Genomic DNA, 25,915 nt, shown 5'->3' with positions numbered 1-25,915 from the left:
GCCCCCAGGAGAGACCGCACAGCATCTGTGGTCCCCTGGCCACCAACGTGGCCCCTCCATCAGGGGTCCCCTCGCTCACTGCTCAGCTCTGTTCGAATCGAGGCATGAGAATTTCCCCCTCGTTCGCACAATCATCTTGCCATCCCCCCTCTCCCCCCCCCCCATCAAAATCCTCCTTCCCTGCCTCCCTCTTTCTCCTTCCCGCCGCCTCCCCCTTCTCTCTCTGGAACTTCCCTGCAGCTGCAGAGCTGGCCAGACAATCGGGTGTTTTAGAGAAATACATTTTTGGGCTAATTTGCCATGCATAAGTGTTTCTCTTACCCTTTAAAGGCAGGGAACAAAGAGCACATTCTCCCGGAGCTCTGCCCTGTTGTGAGCAGCCCTGCAGCTGTACAGCGCTGTGCTACCCTCCGCTCTCCTGCTCCACTCTCTGCTAGCTGTGTAAGGAGATGGGGCTCTGCTTCTCCCCACGGTCACACCATCTCCTACCCGTCGCTACACATTTCTTCCTGTTTTGTTTTTATAAAAAAAGGCAGCACAGTGAGAAGGGAAGGGATTTGGCAGCACTGTCACCTAGACTGACTTGCCAGGTCACCCAGGTACAATCTTTGATGTTGAGATATCATTTATTTGGAAACAGTCTGAATTTTCCCTTACCTAGGGCTTAAACCTGGGCTCAAGTTAAGTACTTATTTTATCCCCTTGATAAGTAACACTGTGGCACTGCATTACACACACCCACAATTGGACTGTGAAATTTTGTGTCTTCAGCCAGGTTAAGGGGTAGACTTGATGATATTAAATTTCTTTTGCAACTGAAATGATTCTATGATCAAGGAACCCCAGTCATTGAAAAAGAAGTCATGTGAGGGATTTTCCTGTCCTATTTCCTCACTTCAAGCAATGGCAGCCGTTCCGAGTTCAGGAATTTCTCAAACAGGAGGATTTTCTTTTTTAAGGCTAGGTTGTTGAGTGATGAACAGATTTCACCTCACGGACCAGATCAGGGAGAAGATACAGGTGTGCTGGCATGAACCACTCACTCGTGAACATCTGAGGCTGGGAGAGAAGGTGGCCTGGAGTAGCTGGTCACTGGGGAACCAAAGCCTTTTGTCAGCTTTTTGGGGATCCCATTTAAGCATTTGCTGAATAATCTTTTCCTCTCCATGGAAAGCTGGTCCAGGAAATGGCTTCCCTCATGGAGCAACAGGTTCTAGTACAAGCAAAATGAAGTTTCTAAACCAGACACAGTGAAGTCATTTACCCCATGTCAGCAGCACTGAATCCCAACAAATTCTTCCCATCAGCCCAGGCCCATCCAACATAAATATTCTTACCTCAGCCCACACCAGTCCCATTTCCAGCTCCAAATTCAACATAGTCTAAGGCAGCTAACCCAGTCAAGTCTAGCTTGTCCACAGCTTGCCTATCACAAGCTGCCTCCTCAAACCTGTATTCAGATTGCACTCAGTCCATGGAAGTGGAGCTCAGTTGGCTCAAAGCCAGGGTAATTCAGTCCAAGGCAGCCATACCCAGGCCATTCTGACCAAATTCAAGCCATACTTCCTTCAGGGAATATATAGTCTTGACTGTCCAGTTGCACTCAAAATCTAACCCAGCAAGGGGGTGAACCAGGATGTGCCAGGTACAAGACAACAGAAGCTCAGCTCTGAGACACTTGAAGTGTGTTTTCAGGTAAAAATGTCTGGATCTTATCCAGAACACAGAGGCCACCATGGCTTTCAGATGTCCAGCTTGTGGCACTTTTTCTCAAATAGGTTAACAGCATCAGTCCCCCTGAAATGCCCTTTATATTGTACTGATACAGATGTAATCATTCTTCAGTCTTCTCCCACACATTGCACCCTATCATTTTTCTTCCAGCAGAGCCTCTTGAGCCCAATCCAGGAGAGGAGAGGAGAGGAGAGGAGAGGAGAGGAGAGGAGAGGAGAGGAGAGGAGAGGAGAGGAGAGGAGAGGAGAGGAGAGGAGAGGAGAGGAGAGGAGAGGAGAGGAGAGGAGAGGAGAGGAGAGGAGAGGAGAGGAGAGGAGAGGAGAGGAGAGGAGAGGAGGAGAGGAGAGGAGAGGAGAGGAGAAAGAAGAAGAGCAGACTGCGGTCAGGAGAAATGCATTTCGAGGAAGATGTAAAGCAGGAAGGGTGAAGGTCTCATGGGCTGAAGACCAAGATTGTGAGCTTCTAAGATAGGAAAGGCCAACTTGGAGGAAATTATAGCTAGAGAGAATGAACAGTAGAATAAAGTGTAATTGTCAACACCACCCAAGTGTTAGGACTGTGGAGCAGGCTGAACCTCACCTGGCATGGCCCCTTCCTGGCTCTTTGAGCTCTTTGCACTCAGCAAGGTTGGTAGCCTTACCCAAGTAAGAATTTCATTTCAATAGGAGTCTGTTGGTGGAGACAAGGCTCAAAGACATGCATTTATTGAAAGTGTGGTGGCACTTTTTCTACACAGAACACTACCTGCTCTTTGTTTGGATGAGGTGTCAATACTCTGAGACTCCTGCCTTGCCATGCTACTGTAAATGAGCTGCATGAGGGAGCAGTGAAAAATTTCAAGTTTCTAAGTTTCCAAACTGCATTTCAAATCCAGAACTTGCTCTTATGACCATAAAAGTGACTTGAGTAAGTATTAGTCAGGTATTAAAACTGTAGTGCCAATGAAAAGTCAGTTTCTGTAGGACTCAGAGTTGCAATAGTGAAAATGCCATTGAGCAATGTGTTTAATCATATTTAGCATCCCCTTTAGGTGAACGTCCTGCTGTCCCTCTAGGAGATTGAACTTGAAAATTTCCTTGGCAGGGATGCAGGGTACCTCATACAGCACAGGTGGTCTGCGTGGCACAGATAGGCTTGAATCCCAATATCAAGGGCCAACACAAACGCCCAAAGGATGCAGAACGCCCCAAAGGCCAGGATGCAGAAGCAAAATTCAGCTCCAGACTTTGTGGTTACCATCTCAGTAAGAGAGAGAGAGATAGAAAGGAGATGAAAGGAAGGGAGAAGGTTAGGGAGTGGGGGAGGGCTGGGAGGCTGCAGGCTTCTGTTGCCACATGATTTTCCTGGTTGTTTTCAAAGTGCTGCTCTAACACATGCGCACAAGCCCCATGTGATCCCTTATCTACGAAAGCACAACCCTAATGTCGTGTGCCTCTCACATCTGCTTGGCAGCCCACCTGACTGCGGGTTCTGTGGGCACCCACTGCTTCCTCCCCATCTGCACAAGGGGGATGGGTGACCCATGACGGGTGGACACTGCTCCTGTACTGGTGAGGCAGGGAAGAGGAGAGGAACACTGACTTTCCGCTTCCAAACTGCTTTTTCTTCCCTTTGCCTGGCACCACATGAGGACATCGCAGGGGTGGGGGTGCTCTCACCTCTGTAGTGTCATGGGGAGAAAAAGCTTTTATTTCAAATCTGGATATCTCACTTCTTTTAATCTGAAGAGCACATGGAAGCAAGCTCAGGTACAAACTGACCTGGCTGATGTCCCATATTTCATATTAAAATAGGTGCAGATTCTCTTTCCTCGAGTAGAGCTTTTTCTCGTGCCATCACCACAGAAGTACCATTTCACCCAAAGATCCACTCATTGAAAGAAGCCTCCTCAGAAAGGGCGGGAAGGAGGCTAAGGGAGAGTGTTCACGATGAAATAAAACTGGTTACTTCTTTAGGGATGGGGGATTTGGCTTGCCTTCAATTCACTTGTATGGAGAAGCCCAGGTTCTGTTCTTCTCAGCCAAAGGGCAGTAAAAGACATAAGCAAGGAAGATACATTCTGTGAGAACAGAGTTTTTGAAGGCCAGCAAGAGGAACTGAATTCAAAGACACTGTGATAGGACCAGATTATGCTGCAGTAAAATATACATTTTAGGGGTGGTGTTTCCCTTTCTCTCTCCACAGTCTGAAGTCCCAGTGTCCCTAGAAAAAATGTTAACAGAAAAGAGTCATTGCCTCATATGCTTCAAAAAACCCTCCAGTGATATTTACCAAAACCAAAGCTCCTAGGAAGAAAGGACATCTGACATTTTATAACTTTGGTATGGTCAAACCACCCAGAGTCACCCCTATCTCCTCTTCCCACACAACCAATCCTTGCTTTAAATTGCGCAAGAGCCAACGCTGTTACCTCGTCACAGGGATTACGCCTCCCAAGGCCGTGCCTCTTCCCTGCACTCTCAGTAAATCACCTCAATGAAGGGTTAATTCAACCAGAGCCTTTTACTCCAAGTTGTTTTCCAAGTAGCTGAGAGAATAGGTCTCTTGTTACAAACATGGCTTCTGGGCATTTGGTGATGCTTTCCCTTTTCTCTCTCCCTGTACCACAAAAGAATCTTTTGTTCTTGTCCCTCTGTCTCATTTACTCTCCCCCACCCTGCTCTCGCCTCTTCCCTCCATTGGCTGCCAAGTGACTAAGGAATGGCAAAAAATGACCATAGCTCGGTCATGGCAAATATTTCTTCATCTATTATCTGATAGAGACCTTGAGCATCTATGTGAAGGGCCCTCTGCCTTCCCTCGGGCTTCTCCTAGAAATGGGGGAAAATGAGTCAGACAAAGCAGGGCAGGATATAAGTTGAAACAGCCCAACATGCTAATGGAAATTTCTTTAGAATAGAGTCATGGAGTCTGTTTCAGGAAAATGAAATGACAGAGACCCAGAACTGGCAGAAGTCCAGTGGTCACTTTAGTAGGTCTAGATTTCTATAGGAACTCTGCATTTATTAAAAAAGATATGGGAAGCACAAAAAAAAAAAAAAAAAAAAAAAAAAAAAAAGGTCTTGCCTCCGCATTTACTGATTCAGCTGTTTGTAAGCTGGAGCTGACTCTCTTTGTTGGATGGGTTGTAATGTTGTATAATCTCTCCCCACCATTTCTGTAAATCCTCTCAGGCATGATCTTCTGCCACAGAAAAGGGGTGGCAAGTCCCCATGGGCATCACATCTTCCTGCACCACATTGAAATTATACCTCAAGCATTTCCACAGACATCCTTCTAGCCATAGTCTCTTTGCTGTTCTGCTTCACCGAGACATTTAACACGTACACACAGAGATATGTGAAAGTTCACATGACACTGAAGTCATTGCAACTTCCAAAATGACCTTTCTGCAAAGAAATAATTTCCCAGCCAAATCCACATGTCCCTACCTTTTAGAGCATTTGAAGTATATCCTGCAGATACTGCCCTCTGCAAGAAAGTCACCTGAAGCAAATCTTGCTGTTTGTGCCTTTCTGTTCATCTTCTTCCCTACTGACCCTCTTCACTCTTTTACCTTCCCTTTATCCCAACTCCATCTCAGTCCGTGTCGACTTTTAGGTGAACACAGCAAATGCTGCTGGGCTCCATCTGGCAAGCTTTCTGCACTCTTCTCCTGTTCAGTGCTTTAACTATTTTGGACGGCCCTACAAACAATAATTACATTTCAGCCTTCAGACTTCCCGCACACACACATACAAATCTGTGGATATAAGGCGTTATCTGGTGGATTTTTATTCCTGTAGAGAAGGGGAATGGACTATACAGATAAAAGGGCCATTATATTCCCACATTAGAAGGACTTCTTGTCTAGTGGATTTTAACCAAGTTGGTTAAAACATCATGAAAACAGTGCACTGACCAAGTCCTTATATTTGTATGACTGTGCCCACAATAAAGATTTGTGCTAAGTCAACTGTATCTGTTTGGAAACTACATGCAGAGCAGCTTTCGATGTAATGCATCAAACACATCTAATATGTAATAAATAAAAATATATAATAATCCTCTTCCTGCCTCCTGGCTTGATAACATCTAAATGAATCCCAATGCAGATGCAAAGATCCTTACTGCGAGCCCAGCTGTGCCCCACTGCTCCCACAGTAGGTCTTCTGTACAGGGTGCTTACCAGAAGGGTACAGTCAGCCTTAGCAGATAAACACTCATTATCCTCATCCTAAAGGACAACCGAAGCACCCTAAGGAGATGAATTTTACCCTAGTCAATAAAAAAATTAATTCTTTCAAAAGCTGTGCATCTAACGCTACAAACATAAACCTCCCCACCAAGCAGTGCCCCTGAAGTAGCAATCAGGGATTCACTGGATCGTCTTAGAAACCCTAAATTAGCAATGGTGAAACAAAGAAGAGGATTTGCTCCTCCCTGGTTCCAGTTCCCCTTCACAGGATGGAATCCTACAGTCTTGTAGTGGAGACTACTGTAGACAAAGACACAACACTGCCTAAAGAGCCCCATCAGGGTCGCCTTTCCACCCTGAAGACACCAAGAGGTCAGCTGTTGAAGTCCCTTTGGAAAAAAAGAAACTGCCACCATGTCTTTCACTGATGAGAAGCCCCAGGATGGATTATGGGTTCTTGTTTAGATAATTTTAGATGAATCAAGAAAAGAGAGGAGGGATAGCTGGATGGCTAAATAAAGCAAATGAGATCACATGTTCCGCTTTTTTATCTGCTTTTTTTCTTTCTGCTTTTGGACAACAAAGCTTCCTTTGATAGAGAAGAAGAGAGGGGTTGGGAGGGTGGGGAGAGGGGGTGCCAGAGTCACCCCAATGGCCCCCAGTCACTTATCCACGCTCCTTAATGTGATGTTCCCACTGACAGAGACAGAAAAAAACGGTGATCTCATGACTCCAGAGACGATTCATGCAAACAACCCAGGAGGTGAGGGGTGAAGGGGACAGGAAAGAGGGGTAAAGGATGAGTGAGGAAAGTCAAGAAAAGGAGGGGAAAGGGTAAGAGTGATGGGTAGAAGGGACATGGGAAGCAGGACCTTGGAGGACAACTGTGGATGGAGTTAGTAACTGAAGGTCAGAATCTAAAAGAGGATGTGCAGCGGGACTGTAAGGGTAGGAGAAGAAAGGAGTCTTGAGACTGAGGGTAACAGGACTGGTGGAAGAAGGTTTTGGTGTGGCATTGTATGGCAGGACTGAGGGCGGGGTCAAGGAAAAGAGTGGATTGAGTTCTTGAGGATGTAGGCTTGGGAGGCTGAGCTCAGATACTGCAGTGGGATTAGAAACAAGAGCTTGATAGGGGTGTGAGAAGGAAAGGAGGGGGAAGTACCTATGAGGTTGGAAGCAGAAGGGATACGGCTTACTGAAACTTGTTACTTCTACAGTCAGCTTACACTAAACCAGGTCACCAAATCTGCCAAGAGAATAATCCTGATCTCCCGTAGGCCCAGAGCCAACAGATGCCAGGAATGCCATGGTGAGAGAGGTTTAAGACCTGAGATATTCAGCCATGTCCAAAGGAGGCAGTGGAGAGGCAGTGGGGCTGAGTACAGGCAGCCTGGTTTCCACTTTGGTTGTGTCGATCTCTCTGCAGGAGACCTTCACACCTGCCCAGAGGACCACTGCATGTGCATTATACCTCAACCACCAGCAACCCTTCCTTCATTCTCCTTCCTTTCCTTCCCTCCTCCCTTTCTTTTTTCCGTCTCTTCTTCCCTCCTTCCACTTTTTCTTGCCACTTGCCTGCAGGGAGACTCAGTGCAGTTTGTAGGAGGGGACCTTCCACCCCGGCAGCCCTTGCCCCTAACCAGTGAAACAGCCAGGGCCCAGCAGGAGGCTACTGAGCCCACAGGGCTCCTGATAGAGCTGGGACAAAGAGGAGGATGAAGGATGGAGGAAACAACACGAAGTGTCTCCCATCATGAGCTGCCATCTTTGTGTCTCATGGCTCTCCCTAGTGCTGATCTGTCCCGGGGGCTCATCACATTTCCCTCCTCCTCTGTCTGCTCCATAGCAGCTAATCGGTGACCCACTGACAGTCTCTGTCCATCACTCGTCTCTGCTCACAATGGGGTAATTAAACCCTGACCCTCTGCTCCTTTTATCCATTTCCTCTGCCCAGTCACTCCCTGAAACAGCAGAGAGAGGAGGGCCTCCTGCAGAGGCTCCTGCCCCAGCCTCCAGCTGTAATGAAGATGTAAAGCACAGGAAGGGCTCAATATGAAAAGAAAGATGCTGAGGAGTCAGCCAAAGAGTTACTGAGTGACACAAGGCTTCCCACATGCTCATCCTGAGCTCTGCTGACCTACCTCCACCATGGACATTTGTCCATTTGTCCACTTCAACTCTTTTTATCACCACTCCCACAGGTTCTCCAGCATCATCCCCTCCCCATGCATACCAACAGCAAACCACTGCCCCTCTGCATGGCCTCAGGGCAGTGCCAGATGCGGGTGCCCAGTTCAGGTCTAGCAAAGCTGTCCAGGGGCCTCAATTCTTCCAGCCCTGGGCTTGCTCCCCCACACCACCACACAACTTTGTTGATGTGCCCCAACCCAAAGCTTGTCCACTCCCTGGTCCAAACCCATCGCCTCCACTCAGGCTAAGACCAGTGTATCCTGCCTGATCCACTGGACTTTCCTCACTAGACACCTGCAGAAAGGCAGAGGGAGTTCTCAGTGCCAGAGTGCATCCTGCAGAGCACAGCTGGCCAAAAATGCCAGGAAGTCTTTTTTTTATTTTTTTTCTTTTTTTTTTTTCTTTTTTTTTTCTTTCTTTTTTTTTCCTTTTTAAATTTTTTTTTAAATTATTTTTTTTCTTTTCCTTTTTCTTTTTCTTTTTTTATTTCTTTTTTTTTCTTTTTCCTTTTTTTCTTTTTTTTCCTCTTTTCTTTTGTTTTTTCCCCTGTCTCTCTGGCACTCCACAGAATTTATTACACAGATTGATGAAAAGCCAGAAATGATGCTGAGCGACTCAAACTCTGCTTCCTCCTCTCTACCCCGAGTGGGGAAGCTGCATCCCTCCCACGCATGAGCAAGAAGGGCTGGGGCCACCCAGAGAAGGGCCTGATGGGTAAAGCAGTGCCCCCGAACAATTAAGCACTGTCCCAGGCACTGCACACCCCTGTCCCGGGAACAAAAGAGTCACACACAAGAGACCTGACTGTGAAGCCTCCATCCGCTTTCATCACTGACCCCCGGGGCAGCCAGGGCACAAGGTCAGCCCACTTAAAACTCCAAACTCAGCCAGAAATAGAGCTGGGAAGTGGGCAAGGGTGGCCAAGTGCAGGGGTCCCCAACCATTTGAGGGGTTCTTTTACTGAGCCATTTCATTTCATCAAAGAGACATTTTTTTCTGGAAGGAAAATGGAGAGCGGCGGGTGTGAAGGGAGCAAGGGGGAGGCGGGGTGTTCACCGTGAATTATGACCACTCTCAACAAGGGCCTTTTACATGGCAGAGGTGAGGAGAGGATGGGGTAATTGGGCATGTTAGACCCATGCGTAACGAGGGCAAGTGTCTGCCTGTTTCCCACCCTCCACCCTGCCACTGTTCACAAAAAAATGTGGTCCCCCATATGCCCGGTCGCTATTCCACTGCAGGGCTCTCTCTGCACACCAAGGACTCAACCCAAGGACCACAAACTCTGAGTGACAGCACCTCACCAGGCTGGCAGTACTCCTGGCTTTGCCCCTGGTTTGGAAAGGCTGAAAGTTGCCTCATAAATTAAAAATAATCAGCCAAGTCAGGAGCCATGCTTTCTACCTGCAGAGTCTCAGAAAAAATGTTCAATTTTTGTTTAAGCCTTTGCATGTAATGTTTTCATACAGGTAACAGCTGGACCTTTAGGGGAGTCAGCACTGAGCAGTAGAGTGCTGGTGTGTACAAGGTGATGCTCTTGAGACCTATCTCCTTGAGAAGGAGAAATCTGTGGGGACAAAGTCAAGGGGGAATGAAATGTTTTTAATGGTTCTGGAAACATAATGCATCTACCATGGAGCACTGTCCATTTTGCCAGCCTTTGTCCTTCTGTATAAGCTCTTGATTATCCTAGATGCAGGCAAGTTCAGAGGAAGGACAATTAAACTGCACAGTAAGAAAAATAATGTAATCAATGCACAAAAAAGTACTACTTTTCACTCTAAAAAGATGAAGTTTCACCAACTGAAAAAGTTAGTCTTAGCTCCAAATGACAGCAATACTGTGTTCTGCTGAAATTCTGTGGGGCGAGCACTTGGAGCTTGGTGCCCCCATGGGGAAGGATATCTGCAGCTTGTCAGAATGAACTGAAGGCACACCTCATTCTGGGAGATGTAAGCAGTAAGATGTACATCTTGGGAAAGAAGCAGCCAGGTCATTTGTAGCCATGTTTTCTGTTTCTCACCCCTTCCTCTCTGAGCTGGTAGAGCCAGGATTCCCGTGCAAGCAGCAGATACACACCCTGGCATGTGATAAGCAACCTCTGCATATGACTGTCCCCTAATCCACTTGAGTGGGGCCACCACCACTTCCATTCCCCACCTGCACTTTGTAGAGGTTTCTGCAGGAGTCTGGAGCACCCAGCAGAAGTGGACCAAGGATAGGGCAGACAGGCTGTGTACTAGTGGGCAGGGAATGCAATCCTTGCACTCACCCACTGAAAGTCCCCTCCAAAACCAGACAAGGTGGATGGAGGGACAGCAGTCAAGGAGGATGTTAGCTCAGTGTTAGTTGTGTTGATACTAAGCTGACAACAGGAGCAGAAAAGCAGCCAGAAACATGAGATTCAGCACAGACCCAGTACAGAGAAATGCATCTGAGTGCCAAGAAGCTAAACTAGACATGCAATGTGTGATCTGCCTGCAGACTCCTTATTACACATGATGAAAGACAAGCAGAAAGGAGTTTGACTCCCAGAACCTGAGATGGCTTTCCACAGATCATCTATTTGGGGGTGCAAAAATGTCTGTACTTGCAGACTGAGCCCTCTTGATCCAAGCCACAGTCAGCAGTGTGCCCACTTTCCAGGATAAAGCTGCATTTTAGATTTTTTTTTTATGCAACTAATCACTTTCATTCTTGAGAACAAACAGGTTCCTGGGATTTTTTTTTTATACAGGACAGGAAGGGGTTTTTTGTTTTGTTTTTTTTTTTAGATTATCACTTTCAGCAGTAATTCATTACCTTTCCCTTTGGGAAAAGGCAAAAGGCAATCAGATGGATTTCTAGCACTGAGACAGCCATAGCGTTAGGGCACAGGAAGATTTATCCTCCAACACACACAGAGAGAATCCCTTCAATCTGGAACATATTGGAACAACTGTACACAAAAGGCAGGGTCAGTCAGCACACGCGTACAAAAGCCGACGCTTGAGGAGCATATTGAAGGACACACACATCAGGGGAGCAGCACAAAAGCAAGGCACATCAGACCTACAGGTCTTGGGCTTGTCAGTGTCAGCAGGTCTGGTTTTTTTCTTTACTCCAGGCCAGTTCTGCCTCTTGTCTTTATTGCTAATGGCATGAGCTGCCAGGAAAGGAGATGTTCACTGCTCAGGTTTTTTCCCCCAGCAGACGAAGCAGCAGCAGTAGACCCAGGTGAAATGAGGTCCTGTCACTTTTAGTTGTCCAGTTGCCCATCCATGGAGAAGGCTCTGAGCAATGATTCAGGTTATGCAGATATTCTCCGAGCTGCGGGGGAAACTTTTTTATTCCTCCTTGCTGTAAAGTTGGATAAATACCCGATGGCTGCAGATCCATCAAGCCTGAATACAGGCCCCTTCTCTCAGCAGAAGATTCTCAGCAGTGCCCACACGGTGGAGCTCCCTCCTTTAGAAATGAAACCCATCTGGCTGGCTGGTGCTGGTCACCTCCTCCCGGAGTCACCTTCCGAAGCCCAGGGTGATGAAGCAGCCCAGGGACCCTGTGGGACTCCCCAGACCCCTAAGCCACTGCAGGGCTGTAGGTGGCACAGAGGTAGCAGGTTCCCTCCTGCCTCTGTTAACCCCCAGCTGTCAGTAGCAAAGCTATATATGTGTTCTGAGGAGAACAGAAAGGCAGATTATTTTTTTTAAATACATCTCAAACTAAGTATTTAAGGAAAAGAAAGTCACAAGCAGCTGTTTTGATCCACGAATTTGAAAGAGAATTACACAACAAAATCATAGAATCTTTCAGGCTGGAAAAGACCCTTGGGACCATCGAGTCCAACTTTACAAAGTTCTCCCCTAAACTATATCCCCCAACACCACATCTAAACAACCTTTAAACACACCCAAGGATGGTGACTCAACCACTTCTCTGGACAGCCTGTTCCAGTGTCTGACCACTCTTTCTGTGAATTTTTTTTTCCCCGATGTCCAGTCTAAATCTACTCTGTTGAAGCTTTAAATGTTTCCGGGTCTCTCTCAGTGCCACAGCATTGCAGATCTGTCTGGTCACATTCCTCTTAGAAATGGATATCTCACCACCTCTCTGGGCTGCTGCAACAGTGCTTACCCACCCTTACATATTTTTACTTTTTTTTTTCCTTTTAAATAACTGGAATTTCCATGCTGTAACTTGCAACCCTTTGATGTACAAAAGCATGAGGAAGAAACTGGCTCTGTCTTCTCTGTGTTATCCTCAGCCACAGTCAGGTGCTGTTGTACCATGGAGACCCAGCTAGCTCCTCACGTGCAGGGATCAGGGCCTAGCTCATCAATTCTGGTGCTTCACTGATGTAAAACTCCTGTCAGCACCCAGGGTCAGCATGTCAGCCTCTTCTCTTCAGGGACCTCCTACCTGGAGGACTGCACTTTTCATTCCGCTTCCCTTCATAAATAAATCACCTCTTAGACTTGGGACTTCAAAGTGATTATTAACAACATCACGCTCCTGCCTTTGCACTCCAGAATCGTGGGTGGTTTCTGTTGGTGTTTTGAAGTATGCAGCTGAGAAATTCATGGGGCTGCACACTGCAAACACTAACCACCCTCTCAGCCAGCAAGAGAGGTCATTATCGTTGGCCAGTCCTTGTTCCTGGTCACAGAGGAGTTTTCATTTCAAAGAGCGCACTTTTATTTTTATTTTTTTAATCTGCGTCAGTAGGTCAGGTTTGGCAGCCTGGTAATTGCTCAGAAGCCAGCAGCAGCTGGAAGAGATGACACATAACACAACAGGCAGCCTCATTCTTCTGGGAAGTCAAAGCATTCTCCCAGTGATGGCACCATCTGATTCGATGGAGTCAGAAAATTCATGTGCACACCTAACCACTACCCCACACACACACATTGCAGAGGAGCAAAACATGCAGAAGCTTGGCAGCCCTCTGGTACCCATGCCCCTGCTGTGGTTTTGCCTACAGCTGTGCTGACTGGCTTCCCAGTCACTGCTTCCACAGGTCGCCACTGGTCTCTCAGCAGCAGGGACAATTGTGCCAGCTGACTTCAAAGCTCTTTGTGTCCCTGATGTCAGCTGAACCATCACTCCAAGACGTGTCCGCATTCACAAATGTCTTTCTGTCCCCACCCTCCTGTGGGAGGCCAGCGATGGGTGTATTTGTACAGGTTCACCACTCTCCATTGGTAATAGCTCTGTGTTTTTCCAAGTGACCGGTGCAAACGAGCATCTTTTCCTCAAGGTGGGCAAACTTTGGATGCCCCTCCTGGTGACAGAACAGCTGATAGCTCACCCAGTCCACTGATAACAGCAGCCACGGTGCTGCTGTCCCATGTTGTACCTTGAAACCCTTCAACCCATTCAGTTCCGTGGTTCCCAACCTCATCCTCAGCTGCAGATACCTCTGCAGCTTCCTGAGCCCAGGGGTGCCCTGCTGTGACCAGGGAACTTCAGAAACATAAAGCAGAGTTGGATGTAGCCCGAAAACTGGCCATGCTGACCTACACTGCCTCTCAGCTCGATGTGGTGGCTGGAGTGGCCTGAGGGCCTCAGGATCGAGGGGGAAGATGAGGAAGGTCGATGGGGAAGATGGGGGGGTAATACAGTAAAATTTGGTTGCTGAAAGAACCCTCTAACACTTGTCTTTAGGTTTTAGAAGGCAGGCATTCTTTATTGCAGTTCTGGATGCACAAGAGAGTTCTCAAAGCTGTGCGTGACATGAGTAACAACAGGCATAGCTTATATTGTACTACTAGATACAGGTGTATAAAACTCACTGAAATAAACATCAGACTTCTTGGAACTAATGTAATATTTGCATTCTTGGGGGTGTGTGTCTTAGGTGGTCTTCACAGAAGCCATCCTGCAAGTTCCTTCTCCATTGGTCTTTGCCATTTACAAGGCCCTTAGCTCCTTCATTTTGCTACCTAGTTACATGCAAAAGGCCTGGACACAGCTGAGCCCAAATCAACATCTTACTGTTTAGTGTCAGAAAAAGAATCTTCAGGAGTTACATGAGCAGAGCTGGGCTACTGTTATCTCAGCCTGCAGGCTGCTGGCTGATAGCTCACTGGTTCATTTACCTGAGATTGTGAATTTCATAGGGCACATTGTTTCACGAAACAGAATTTTATTTCAGTATACATTATATGCAGTAGATTTGCAGTCACAACAAAAATGTATCAGTTTACTTCTATAGCCATCAGGGAAGCACAATACGGGATAATTTCTCCCAAGGGCAGGGCTCTACTGGCTCAGCACCACAGGCGGGGATCCCCTTCCCCTCAGGACACACCAAAACACCCCACCCCACAGCCCTCATTATAAGAGGGACAGAGAAGTGCTGGAGCATGTCCAGAGAAGGGCAACAAAGCTCATGGAGGGCCTGGAGCACAAGTCCTGTGAGGAGTGGCTGAGGGAGCTGGGGGTGTTCAGTCTGGAGGCTGAGAGGAGACCTTAGAGCTCTCTTCAACCACCTCAAGGGAGGTTGGGGTGAGGAGGGAAACAGCCTCTTCTCCTTAGTGAACTGTGACAGGACCAGAGGAAATGGATGGAAGCTGTGCCAGGGGAGGTTTAGGCTGGATGTTAGGAAACATTTTTTCACTGGGAGGGTTGTCAGGCATTGGAATGGCCTGCCCAGGGCAACAGTGGAGTCACCATCCCTGGTGGCATTTAAAAGGCATTCAGACCTGGTGCTTAAGGACATGGTTCAGGAGTTAGATTATGGTGTTGGTCAAAGGTTGGACTGGATGATCTTGGAAGCCTCTCCCCTCCTCTGAATCTCAAGATGGCGGCAGGACCCAGCTGGCCCCTCCCCGGCGGGGTCTCCGTCCCCATGGCAACGCGGCGGGACGCGCGCGGAGGGGGCGGGGCTCGGCGGGGTCGCTGTGCCGCTTCCGGTCTGTCGCCGGCGGTGACGTGTCTGCGGGGTGACAGCGCCGGGGGGCAGGTGGCGGCGGGGGCCGCGCGCCAGGCGGCCACTTCCGGTGAGCCACGGGACATTTCCCACCCCCACTCCCCCACCCCACACCCCTCGGTTCCCCCCCACCCCTCCTCAGGGCCACCCCCTCCCCGCCTCCTTCCGCGGTTGCCCTGGCAACGGTTTCGATGGGGACGAGGGCCGGGGGTCGCGCCGCTCTCAGGCCCTGTCAGGGTGCCCCCCGCCTCATCCCTCGCCAAACCTCCAGGCCAGGCTGGGGCTGATGCCTCGGGCCGCCGGGACACCGACACCCCCCCCTTCCCACCTCACATGGGTTCCTCGACCATAGTGCGATATTCCCCCCCCCCCAAAAAAATAAAAAAAAAACCAGCCCCAGAACCCTAAAGATAATGGAGAAGGGGGCTGGCAAGCGTGAGAGGTTGGTGCTCAGCCGTTTCCTGCTGAGATCACGGGGTTCACTGGGGCTTTGTTCTTTCTTCCCAGGGGAGCTTGGAATAAGCAGTTTCAGGTGAACAGGCTCCACGTAACCACAAAAAAATAAACATTAAAAAAAAAAAAATGTTTGCAGATTTGGACTATGATATTGAAGAAGATAAGCTGTGAGTATTTTGCTTGTCTTTTCCTGTCTTTTTGCTAGCAGTAGAAATGGTCTTGGCAGCCAAAACCTCATGAGAAGGGATAGAGTGACCAGCACCTGGTGCTGTGTGCTGAAGAGTCAGGCTTGGTTCCTGAACATGCTCCTGTCTTCCTCCTGGTTTAGTCATGTTCAGATGGATATTGTCAAAGAGAGCTACAGGTTTAAAAGCCCTGATTCTTTGATGCCCCTGGGGACTGGGGTTGGGACATCTCTGTGCTGGTGAGCAAAGGATGCTTTCTGTTGCTCTGCAATGACCACCCTGAGTTTCTCGTTGCAAAGCACTGGTGAAGAATCTTCCATAAATCGGTGATCTGAGCCAGAAAGAAAAATATTTATAGTGGAGGAAATACAATAGGAGGCAGGAAGAAGAGGAGAGAAATTCTGGGCTCAGTAGATCTGCCCAGGGAAGCTGTGGCTGCCTCCTCCCTGGAAGTGTTCAAGGCCAGGCTGGATGGGGCTTGGAGCAACCTGGTCCAGTGGGAGGTGTCCCTGCACATGCAGGGGGGTGGAACTGGATGATCTTTAAGGTCCCTTCCAACCCAAACCAGTTTATGAGAAATCTGTGAGATCTGTAAGGAGGAAAGCATTGGCATTTCTTAAGAAAGTATTGGTTTGGTGAGGTTACCAAGGAACCTGACCTGCATCTCATGAATGCTCTGCAGGTTTCCTTGCCCTGCAACACTCAGAGGAGATGAAACACTTCCTGAAACGTGGTTGTGTTTCCTCAGTGCCTGTTGGTGGGTGAGGGTGTTTCTCCCACTTCTAATCCTTCCACATAGTCTCAGAAAAGATGGTCAGAAGGTCTTTCTGCTGGCCTGTGCTGATAGATTCTGTGGCCATGATAATGTGATGAATTCAAGCGTGCATTGCCCAGTATGTTTCCAGTTGGTATCGACTCAGGTACTGGAGCTGTTTCAGGCTCGTGCAGCTCTGCCTACTGTGTTCAGTTATTAATCTTTCCCATTCTAGGGGGATCCCCACTGTACCTGGGACAGTGACCCTGAAGAAGGACTCTCAGAACCTGATTGGGATCAGCATTGGGGGAGGAGCACAGTACTGCCCCTGCCTCTACATTGTCCAGGTGGGCACTCAGGGAGGAAGCTTAAACCATCTTTGTACACCAGTGTTGGCCTGAGAGATGGGGGAGCAGGGGGAGCCCAGTGCTATTTGGTTGTCTCAAGGTGAGGCATCTCAGTTTCCAGTTAACAACATCTCCTCGCCCTAGTAACTGGTGGGTGTGGAAGAATTAAATTAGAAACTATCCTTGTCCTTGGAGAGCAAGTTAGAATTCACAGGGGAATGGTGTGACGTGCTCAGCGTCAAGAAATGGTGGACTTGAGGAAGTACATGCTGAAGGCAAGAACGTCCTGAGGGAACAAGGTGATCAGTTCACCTCTTGGTTAGAAAAGGGGAAAACCTGCGAGTTCACCATGAACAAAACACAACTGAGTTAAAACAGGAGGACTGTGACTGTCCTTCTCTTGACCTTCAGCCCTGCAACTGAGTTAAAACAGGAGGACTGTAATTGTCCTTCTCTTGACCTTCAGCCCTGCATTCACCTTCCTCTTCCTCTTGGTTCCAGACTACCTGTGCCCTCTCTCCTCTCCTCTCCACTAGGTGTTTGATAACACTCCAGCAGCTTTGGATGGCACCGTCGCAGCGGGAGATGAAATCACGGGAGTGAACGGGAAGTCTGTCAAAGGGAAGACCAAGGTGGAGGTGGCCAAGATGATACAGATGGTAAAGGTGAGAGGTAGGAGGGGGCCACTGGGTTATAGTTTGACCCACTTCTGGGTCAGAGTTGGCAGTTTATTGTTCACTGATAAAGGAAGACACTGCTACTTGCTGCCAGCCCAGCGGTTTGGGGTTTGCTCTTTTTACAGGGAGAAGTGACAATTCACTACAACAAGCTTCAGGCTGACCCAAAACAAGGCAAATCTTTGGATATCGGTAAGATTGTTTTTTTTTTCTCCATACAGTGTTAAAGTGAGCTGGAGGGATGAAAGCTTGGCCCCAGTTTAGAGCAAAGTAAAATTCTGGTTTCAGTCTTCCTCCTAGTTTAGTCATTTTCAGATGGATATTGTCAAAGAGGATTACAGGTTTAAAAAAAACCTTCCCTGACTTCTGGAAATAGTCTTGGAAGTTAAATTGAGGCTTGACTGTTGTTGTAGGAAGCTTGTCTTTCTATGCTGTGTTTTGCATAGATGACGAAACTCAACTAGATAATAATTATTTTTGTGTTAGATAATTATTATTTTTGTGTGACTAGTGGAGTCCCTCAGGGGTCGGTACTGGGACCGGTGTTGTTCAATATCTTCATCAACGACTTGGATGAGGGTATAGAGTGTACCCTCAGTAAGTTTGCTGATGACACTAAGCTGGGAGGAGTGGCTGACACACCGGAAGGCCGTGCTGCCATTCAGAGAGACTTAGACAGGCTGGAGAGTTGGGCAGAGAGAAACATGATGAAGTTCAACAAGGGGAAGTGTAGAGTTTTGCATTTGGGGAAGAACAACACAATGTCCAAGTATAGGTTGGGGGCTGACCTGCTGGAGAGCAGTGTAGGTGAAAGAGACCTGGGGGTCCTGGTAGACAAGAGGATGACCATGAGCCAGCAATGTGCCCTTGTGGCCAAGAAGGCCAATGGCATCCTGGGGTGCATTAGAAAGGGTGTGGTTAGTAGGTCAAGAGAGGTTCTCCTCCCCCTCTATTCTGCATTGGTGAGGCCGCACCTGGAGTATTGTGTCCAGTTCTGGGCCCCTCAGTTCAAGAAGGACAGGGAAGTGCTTGAAAGAGTCCAGCGCAGAGCTACTAAGATGATTAAGGGGGTGGAACATCTCCCTTATGAGGAAAGGCTGAGGGAGCTGGGTCTCTTTAGTTTGGAGAAAAGGAGACTGAGGGGTGACCTCATCAATGTTTTCAAATATGTAAGGAGTGAGTGTCAGGGAGATGGAGTTAGGCTCTTCTCAGTGATGACCAGTGATAGGACAAGGGGTAATGGGTGTAAATTGGAGCACAGGAGGTTCAAGTTGAATGTTCGAAAAAATTTTTTTACTGTAAGGGTGACAGAGCCCTGGAACAGGCTGCCCAGGGGGGTCGTGGAGTCTCCTTCACTGGAGACATTCAAAACCCACCTGGACACGTTCCTATGTGATGTACTCTAGGTGGCCCTGCTCTGGCAGGGGGGGTTGGACTAGATGATCTTTCGAGGTCCCTTCCAACCCCTAGGATTCTATGATTCTATGATTCTATGATTTTCTTTTAAATTATGTTTAATCCTCCTAAACTATGCTGATCTATTGAGAGTTTCTTCTGTACACAGAAATGTATCTATCACAAACACTGGTTGCAGTTTCTCAGGTTGGAGAGCAGTGATCATCTCGGTGCCTATCTGCACTGAGATTTGTACAACCAAAATTTTATAGGAGAGAAAGGAAATGTGTGTTTTCAAGTAAGCCTAAACAGCTGTCTTCATAATATGGTCTACCTTTCTCACTTTCCTAATAAAGTTCTAGCTATTTCTTTTGTTTTTCTTTCTTTTCATGGTGATTAAGTTGCTAATAAACTGATGGGAGTTCAGGAAGATTGTGAGGACTGAGATGGATTTTGGGGGAAATTAAAGTGCAATGAGAATATGGCATTTCCAGAGGTGAACACTGTGAGTCCAGCTGAATTCTTGGGAGCTGCACTTGGCACCCCTGCAAATTTGCCTCTAAGTAAATGTAACTTAAGTGATCTGATTCCAAAGAGGGCACAACTGTCTCCAGTAATTTTCAGGGTATGACTGCCAAAGACAGAAATTAATTCCATTAAGGGAAGGGTTTAGCTAAGATGCAAAAGATAAAAGTAAGCAAAAGTAACTTCAAGCATTAAATATTATCTATCACGCTTTCAGTCTTGTCTCCTGACTTTAGTTACAGTAATACAGCGTGTGGCTTGACCAAAGTTTAGTCCAAATATCATGAGAGGCAACTTACATCAAAGAGATATATTGGAATAGTCTCCAGGTGCTGGAACACTTTGGCTGAAGTATATGGGCTGTGAGAGCAGAACAGAAGATAGGAGATGGCCTTTGCAGAGCTGGACTGAACATCTGGTTTTTATGGTATTCTTTTTCTGCTTACTGCCTCAATAATGAGTTAAGGTCATTATTAAGGTCATTAAGGACAGTTTATTCAAGCCCTGAGAAGGTGTTGAAGCATGCCAGTGTGTTTTTCATGCCCATAGAAATGATGCTGATCCTGGTTTGCTGCTCTCTTTTGGCCTTTAGTGTTGAAGAAGGTAAAGCATCGACTGGTAGAGAACATGAGCTCCGGGACAGCAGATGCCCTGGGGTTAAGCAGAGCCATACTTTGCAATGGTAAGTGTTGTCCAGGAGGACATTATCTTAAGGGAATGGTCACCCTCTTGTGCTCACAAACTTTTTATGTTCACTTACATTATTCCTTCATAATTCTTTCCTTCTGCTGTACTTCGCTGTTGTGGTTGCCTCTGCCCTTCCTGAGTGATGCATCCTGTCACTGGGGCCATTTAAAGGTTAGCTCAGGTCAAATTAGTTTAAAGTGGCAAATACTGGTAAGTGATGACACCCCACAGTAAAAGTAGTTGGCAGTTACTTTAAAAGCCTGGGCCTGGGGACAGGCTTTGGAGGTGAGAGAAATTTGAACCAAAAATATGAAAATGGTGTTTTTCCAGTCAGTCAAATCTTAACCATGTCTTGGTTTGGACTGTTGTAATTCTGTATTCTGATTCTTGTTTCCATTTTAGATGGACTAGTGAAGAGATTAGAGGAGCTGGAGAGGACTGCAGAGTTATACAAAGGTAAATTTTGTCTTCCATTGGACATCAAATGGTAAAGAAGGACTAATGACTTAATGACTTAGTTGTTTTTTCTGTCTTCCATCACAGGCTTGACAGAGCACACCAAGAATCTTCTCAGGGCTTTCTTCGAGCTATCCCAGACACACCGAGGTAAAGAATCTTGAATGAAGAGAGCAGAAATCTTTGACACCCAGTTTCAGAGGTTTTAGTTTGTGCTTAGATGCATGATTCACTCACTCAACAAAAACCAAGCCTTGCAGAAATGAGCTGGGAAGGGCTGCTCCTCTGGCATTAGTGGTCATGAAAATAACACAGGCCCTGTCTCTCACGGGAGACACTGAAGAAATACCTCGCCAATCTCCAGTTTTTAGGCAATATGTGGCATCATTCTCCAGCTAATTGTAAGGTCATGAGAAAGAGTTGTGATACTGGAGGCAAGATTTTTTCTCCAGGGTCAACCTCTTCTTTCAGCTGTTTTTATTTTTTACCCTTACCCAGCATTTGGAGATGTTTTCTCTGTCATTGGTGTACGGGAGCCACAACCAGCTGCCAGTGAAGCCTTTGTGAAATTTGCTGATGCCCATCGCAACATTGAGAAGTTTGGGATTCACCTTCTGAAAACAATTAAGCCGGTAAACAATTTAACCATAAGAATAAAGGGTATGGAGAGGAGAGGAGGGGAATCTAGAAAGACAGAAGCCTGTCTTTAAAGATGTGATCTTAAAAGTTCATTCACTGTGGGAAGAGCTGTCTTCGTCTGCTTCCCTTTAGGGAACTCTCTTCATGAAGAAGCTAGGAGGTAACATAGTGAATGTATCAGTCTTTGGTTGTTGCACATGATTATGTCCCCCTCTTTTTCTTTTTGGGGATGTTTGATCAGTGTAGTCCCTAGAGCCCTTTTCATTGATACTGGTACCCATAATTAAAAGATGTCACTAAATTTAAAAGGGTTAGATAAGTAGTCAAGGAGCAATCTAAGGATTTCAGTCAATATAGTTGAGTGAGGGTCTCCAGGGGTTTTTTTCCAGTTTAGAAAAAAGAGGGTTAAATGTTGATTTGAGTGAGCACCACTTTAGGTGCCATGTTGCATGGACAGCATTGGGTGGGGGATGTCTGATTCAGGGAGAGTGTTTTCCAGGACGAGTGGAAAATGAAACAAGATTATTTGGAAGAAGACTGATTCAGACTAGAAGTGAGGCATGCATTTCTAATGCTGGAGCCACGTGGCAGTTACTGTAACGAATACTCCAACCATGGCAATTCTGAGTCAAGATCAAATATTTTCTTTCAGATATGCTCTAGTTAAAAAGAATTAACTCGAGGCAGTCTCATGACCTATGCTGGTTGGAAGGTTGCATTTGAATTTTCGTCATGCTTTTTGGTCTTACATTCAGCAACTGGATGTTTCCCTTGCAGATGCTTACTGACTTGAATACATACCTGAACAAAGCCATTCCTGACACGAGGCTGACTATCAAAAAATACCTGGATGTCAAGTTTGAATATTTGGTGAGCCACTCTTTTTGGATTTATTTTTTTTTAGTGCTGGTTGAAATTATGTCTAGAATCATACCCTGAGGGTCACATAGAGCCTATATAATCATACATCCATCCTTCCACAATCCAGGTGTTATTTTTTCCAATTTTTTGTCTATTGCTGGATTAGTCAGAGTGCAGCACCTTGCTTTTGACTAGTTCTCACTAGTTCTCACTGGTAAGAGAGAATCCACGCGACTTATTTTCTACATGACCAAATTAATCTACTTATTTATTTGTAATGAGTTCCTGTGCAACTTATGCTCCTTAACCCCCCTAAATAGCTCACCATCACTGTAGTCCCTATTTTCAGGTAGTTCTGGATAGTCTTTCATTAGCCAGATAAAACCACTGTCAAATCATGTTTGTTTTCATTTAGACCATGTTTTATTTCCCACTTCTCCATTCCATTCCCCTTTTGATTTCTGCATCCCAAAAAATAGGGTTGGGTTGTTAAGTGCATCTGCTCTATAACTGTAGAAATCTACTTTTACTAGTTTAGAGAAATACTTGGAGCTGCAGCCCTAAGGCAAGTGAATGTGGCAGCATGTCTTCCCACATCAATCCTTCCCACAGTTCATCTTTTTTTCCCCTTCTTTATTTATTGCCTTCTCATACTTTTTTGGTACTGTGTTTTCCCACACAGTAGATGAACACAAGATTTTTGTCTTACTTACATTATACTTCTCCAAAGTATTTGCTCCTGTAATAGAAATAATAAGCACCTTCTCTCTCCCCATCTTTCCCTAGATAGATTTTCTTTCCACTTGGAATATTTAATATACTCTGATCCCACTGTACTTCCCACAGTGTCCCTAATTGCAGCATTGAAGGAGGGCTTGAAATGGTACAACTATGGCTGATAATGAAATTGCTTCTAATTCTTAATATGTTTCTTCTAATTCTTAATATTTCCTTCTTGTTTTGCTTTTTGCCTGTTTTTTTTAAATACCACAAAGTCTTACTGCCTGAAAGTCAAAGAGATGGATGATGAAGAGTACAGCTGCATTGTGAGTACCAGTACTGTGGCAATGACTACTGCATATCCTGTTTCTGCAGCTTCCCTCTGCACACTGCCTTGTAATTGCAAAATCCCTCCTGTTCCTGTGTGCACTAGTGAATACATCCTAAGTTTTACACGCATTTGTTCTCAGCATAATAGAAATTTGAGATCCTTCAATGCTACCAAGGAAACACTTCCCGTAGCTGTCACGAGTCACTGGGGCTGTGTAATAGTAGAGGGAATAGACATCTCCTCTGCTGTGTGTTTGCTCAGTGGCTGCCTGTCTCAGTGTTTAAGTAACATTAGCTTGTGCAAGGAGGCTTAAGGTGTTATCTTCACAGATTGCGTTTGTGTGTAGTCTACAGCTTATCATTAATTCTGGACTTGTTTCTGAGAAATGGAGGTGTAGCTGCTCCAGCAAAATGCATGTGAAAGCTGCATCTGTAGTTTTGGAAAACTGATAAATGGATCTCTTTTAACAATAGGCTTTTCCCTAAAAGTAAGTCATTTAAAATCAGAAAAATAAACTGGCAACATTCTCCAGTAAAACAGCTTGCTCTTGGGTTTAAAGTTTTACGACTAATCCTTATCAGCTCTGTTTAAAATCTCTAAAGGTCTCCCCTATGTGCCCAGTTCCCCTGCATAAGAGTAAGATCTTGTTTTGTCCTAGGTACTGAAATCTCAGAGCAGGAATTTGAATTTTTGGAATGCCCAGTTCCCAGTGCCAGGAAGGCGTAAAACTTTCCTAACACAAGATTTAATTATATCTTTCCTGCTAAATGAAAATAGCCCAGTTTTGCCCAGCAGAGTAATATTTTTGGGTTCTGGCATGTGCAGCGTGCGTTACCAAGCCATAGTCTGTAAGGCATATTTTTATGTATGTTATGTTCACAGGTGCTAGAGAATAATGCTGTTTTGCTGACAGATCTGACCCCTTTCTCTCAAAACTATTTTGTGGGACACCACATAGGTCCCCCTTACTGGTTTCTAGTGTTGTGCCTGGATGGTTGTACCACACCACATGGTTCCCTGTATATATGATATGTCATGCTATGAAAATAGGATGAAGCTTGCAGAAGGGCAGAATTTTTTGTGTGGTTGAAATAAATTACTGTATCCCTCAGACTTGAGACTTCTTCATAGTGCCTGTTTTAATAGTTCAAATTGGAAGCAATTCTACTTCTCCATGCTGGATTGAAAGGTTCCTGTCCTTGTCTTTGTTTAGCAGTGATGCTTTTCTTTCATGTGGTTGGAGTGTATTTGGTTTTGACTGCCAGTTTGTTTATATGGCTCAGTGTTCCCCATATCAGTTATTTTTTAAAGCCTATTTTTACTAACACCAGCTGCTACTAGCCCCCTAATTATGGCTGCACTTCAGTGGTTGCCCCCGAGGGGATGAAATGATAGATTTAAGTAAAAGGGGTTAGATTCAGAGCAGATACAAGAAGAAATTTTTTACATTGAGGGTGGTGAAACACTGTAACATAGCACCCAGAGAGGTGGCCTCACCCCTGGAAACATTTTCAAGGAGCTCTGAGCAAGCTGATCTAGTTGAAGATGTCGGACTGGGTGACCTTTTAAGGTCCCTTCCAACCCAAACCAAACCATTCTGTGACTCAATGTTTGATGCTTCCTGACTGCAGGTCTGGTAAGCTTGAGAGGGCTGTAATAACCCAAGTTCACTCTGAGCCTGCAGCAGTGGGCAAACTGTGTACAAGCACTGTTGAGGGAGTCTCTAAAATGCCTCTGTGTTTTTTGGCAGGCTTTGGGTGAACCCCTCTACCGCGTCAGCACCGGGAACTACGAATATCGCCTGATCCTGCGCTGCCGGCAGGAGGCTCGCACACGCTTTGCCAAGATGAGGAAGGATGTGCTAGAGAAAATAGAGCTCCTGGACCAGAAACACGGTGAGTACAACTGCTGCATCCAGCACCTGAAGGGGTCAGGCTGACGTGGCTTTGGCCTTCATGAAGAACCTTTCTGGGGCTGTACCCAAGACACCCATCCTCAGGTGCCAAAAGGGATTAGAGCGTAGGAGTCAAATTAATACTGATGAGGGAAGCTTGATCACAGCCTTCATCCTCTGCTTTTGAAGGTTTTTTTGCCTGATTTGTTCCCAACTTGTCCTCCACTGCAGTGCAAGACATCGTGTTCCAGCTGCAGCGCTTTGTTTCCACGATGTCCAAGTACTACGACGACTGCTATGCGGTGCTCCGAGATGCAGATGTCTTTCCCATTGAGGTGGATCTTGCCCGCACTACTCTCAGCTATGGGCAGAAGGACACATACACAGATGGGGCAGAAGATGAAGAAGAAGGAAGCGAGAGAGAGGGTAGCGGGAAGGAGGATGCAAATGGTGAAAAGCTCATTGATGATGCCTGAGCATGCCAGGATGGCCAGAGGAAAGACTTTGCAGACTGTTACAAAAACATATATTTCATGTGGCAACTCATCCTCCATGACTTTCTATGTATGTCCAGCCTCGGACTCCTCCTCTGCTTTGGGTGGGGATAGCTGGTTGGACTGGACCCAGCCTCTGCTTTCTTCTCTGTTCTCTTGCTTCTTTGCCTGGTTATTTCTTTTTTTCCTCCAGAAACCTCTGTTGCCCAACTCGGGTGTTGAGGTGTGGGGAGGAAAGTGCCCCATGACACCTCTTTGTGACTGTCACAGATAGGACATGGCTCAGCTTGTGGGGTGCCCCACTCCCTTCTGGCTCATGGAGGCCAGTTAAATATCTGGAGATGATTCCAAATGGATAGAACAGCCCCCTCTGCCCTCCCCTTGTGTTGTGGGAAAATGTTAGCACCAGCATTGTCTTCTTCTCCCCACTGCATGTTGTCTTGAAGCTTTCCATTCTCTGACCTGTTTTAACTTCCTCTG

At 46.4% G+C, this 25,915-nt stretch overlaps 1 protein-coding gene across 1 annotated transcript; it reads left to right on the top strand.

The window, feature by feature from the left end:
• The first annotated feature begins 14,968 nt into the window (after window positions 1–14,968).
• Window positions 14,969–25,502, top strand: PICK1 (protein interacting with PRKCA 1). Its single transcript, XM_030467563.1, has 13 exons — window positions 14,969–15,084; window positions 15,522–15,637; window positions 16,645–16,756; window positions 17,293–17,421; window positions 17,559–17,625; window positions 19,946–20,035; window positions 20,443–20,496; window positions 20,584–20,646; window positions 20,995–21,128; window positions 21,913–22,005; window positions 22,992–23,042; window positions 24,798–24,942; window positions 25,173–25,502. Exons 2-13 carry the CDS (start codon window positions 15,597–15,599, stop codon window positions 25,415–25,417), a joined length of 1,224 nt encoding a protein of 407 aa, XP_030323423.1. The 5' UTR covers window positions 14,969–15,084; window positions 15,522–15,596; the 3' UTR covers window positions 25,418–25,502.
• The last annotated feature ends 413 nt before the right edge of the window (window positions 25,503–25,915 follow it).

This window comes from Calypte anna, chromosome 1, assembly GCF_003957555.1.
Source record: "Calypte anna isolate BGI_N300 chromosome 1, bCalAnn1_v1.p, whole genome shotgun sequence".
Classification (NCBI taxonomy): Eukaryota; Metazoa; Chordata; class Aves; order Apodiformes; family Trochilidae; genus Calypte; species Calypte anna.
Note: the sequence above shows the minus strand (reverse complement) of the source record. Positions and strands in the feature narration are given on the sequence as shown.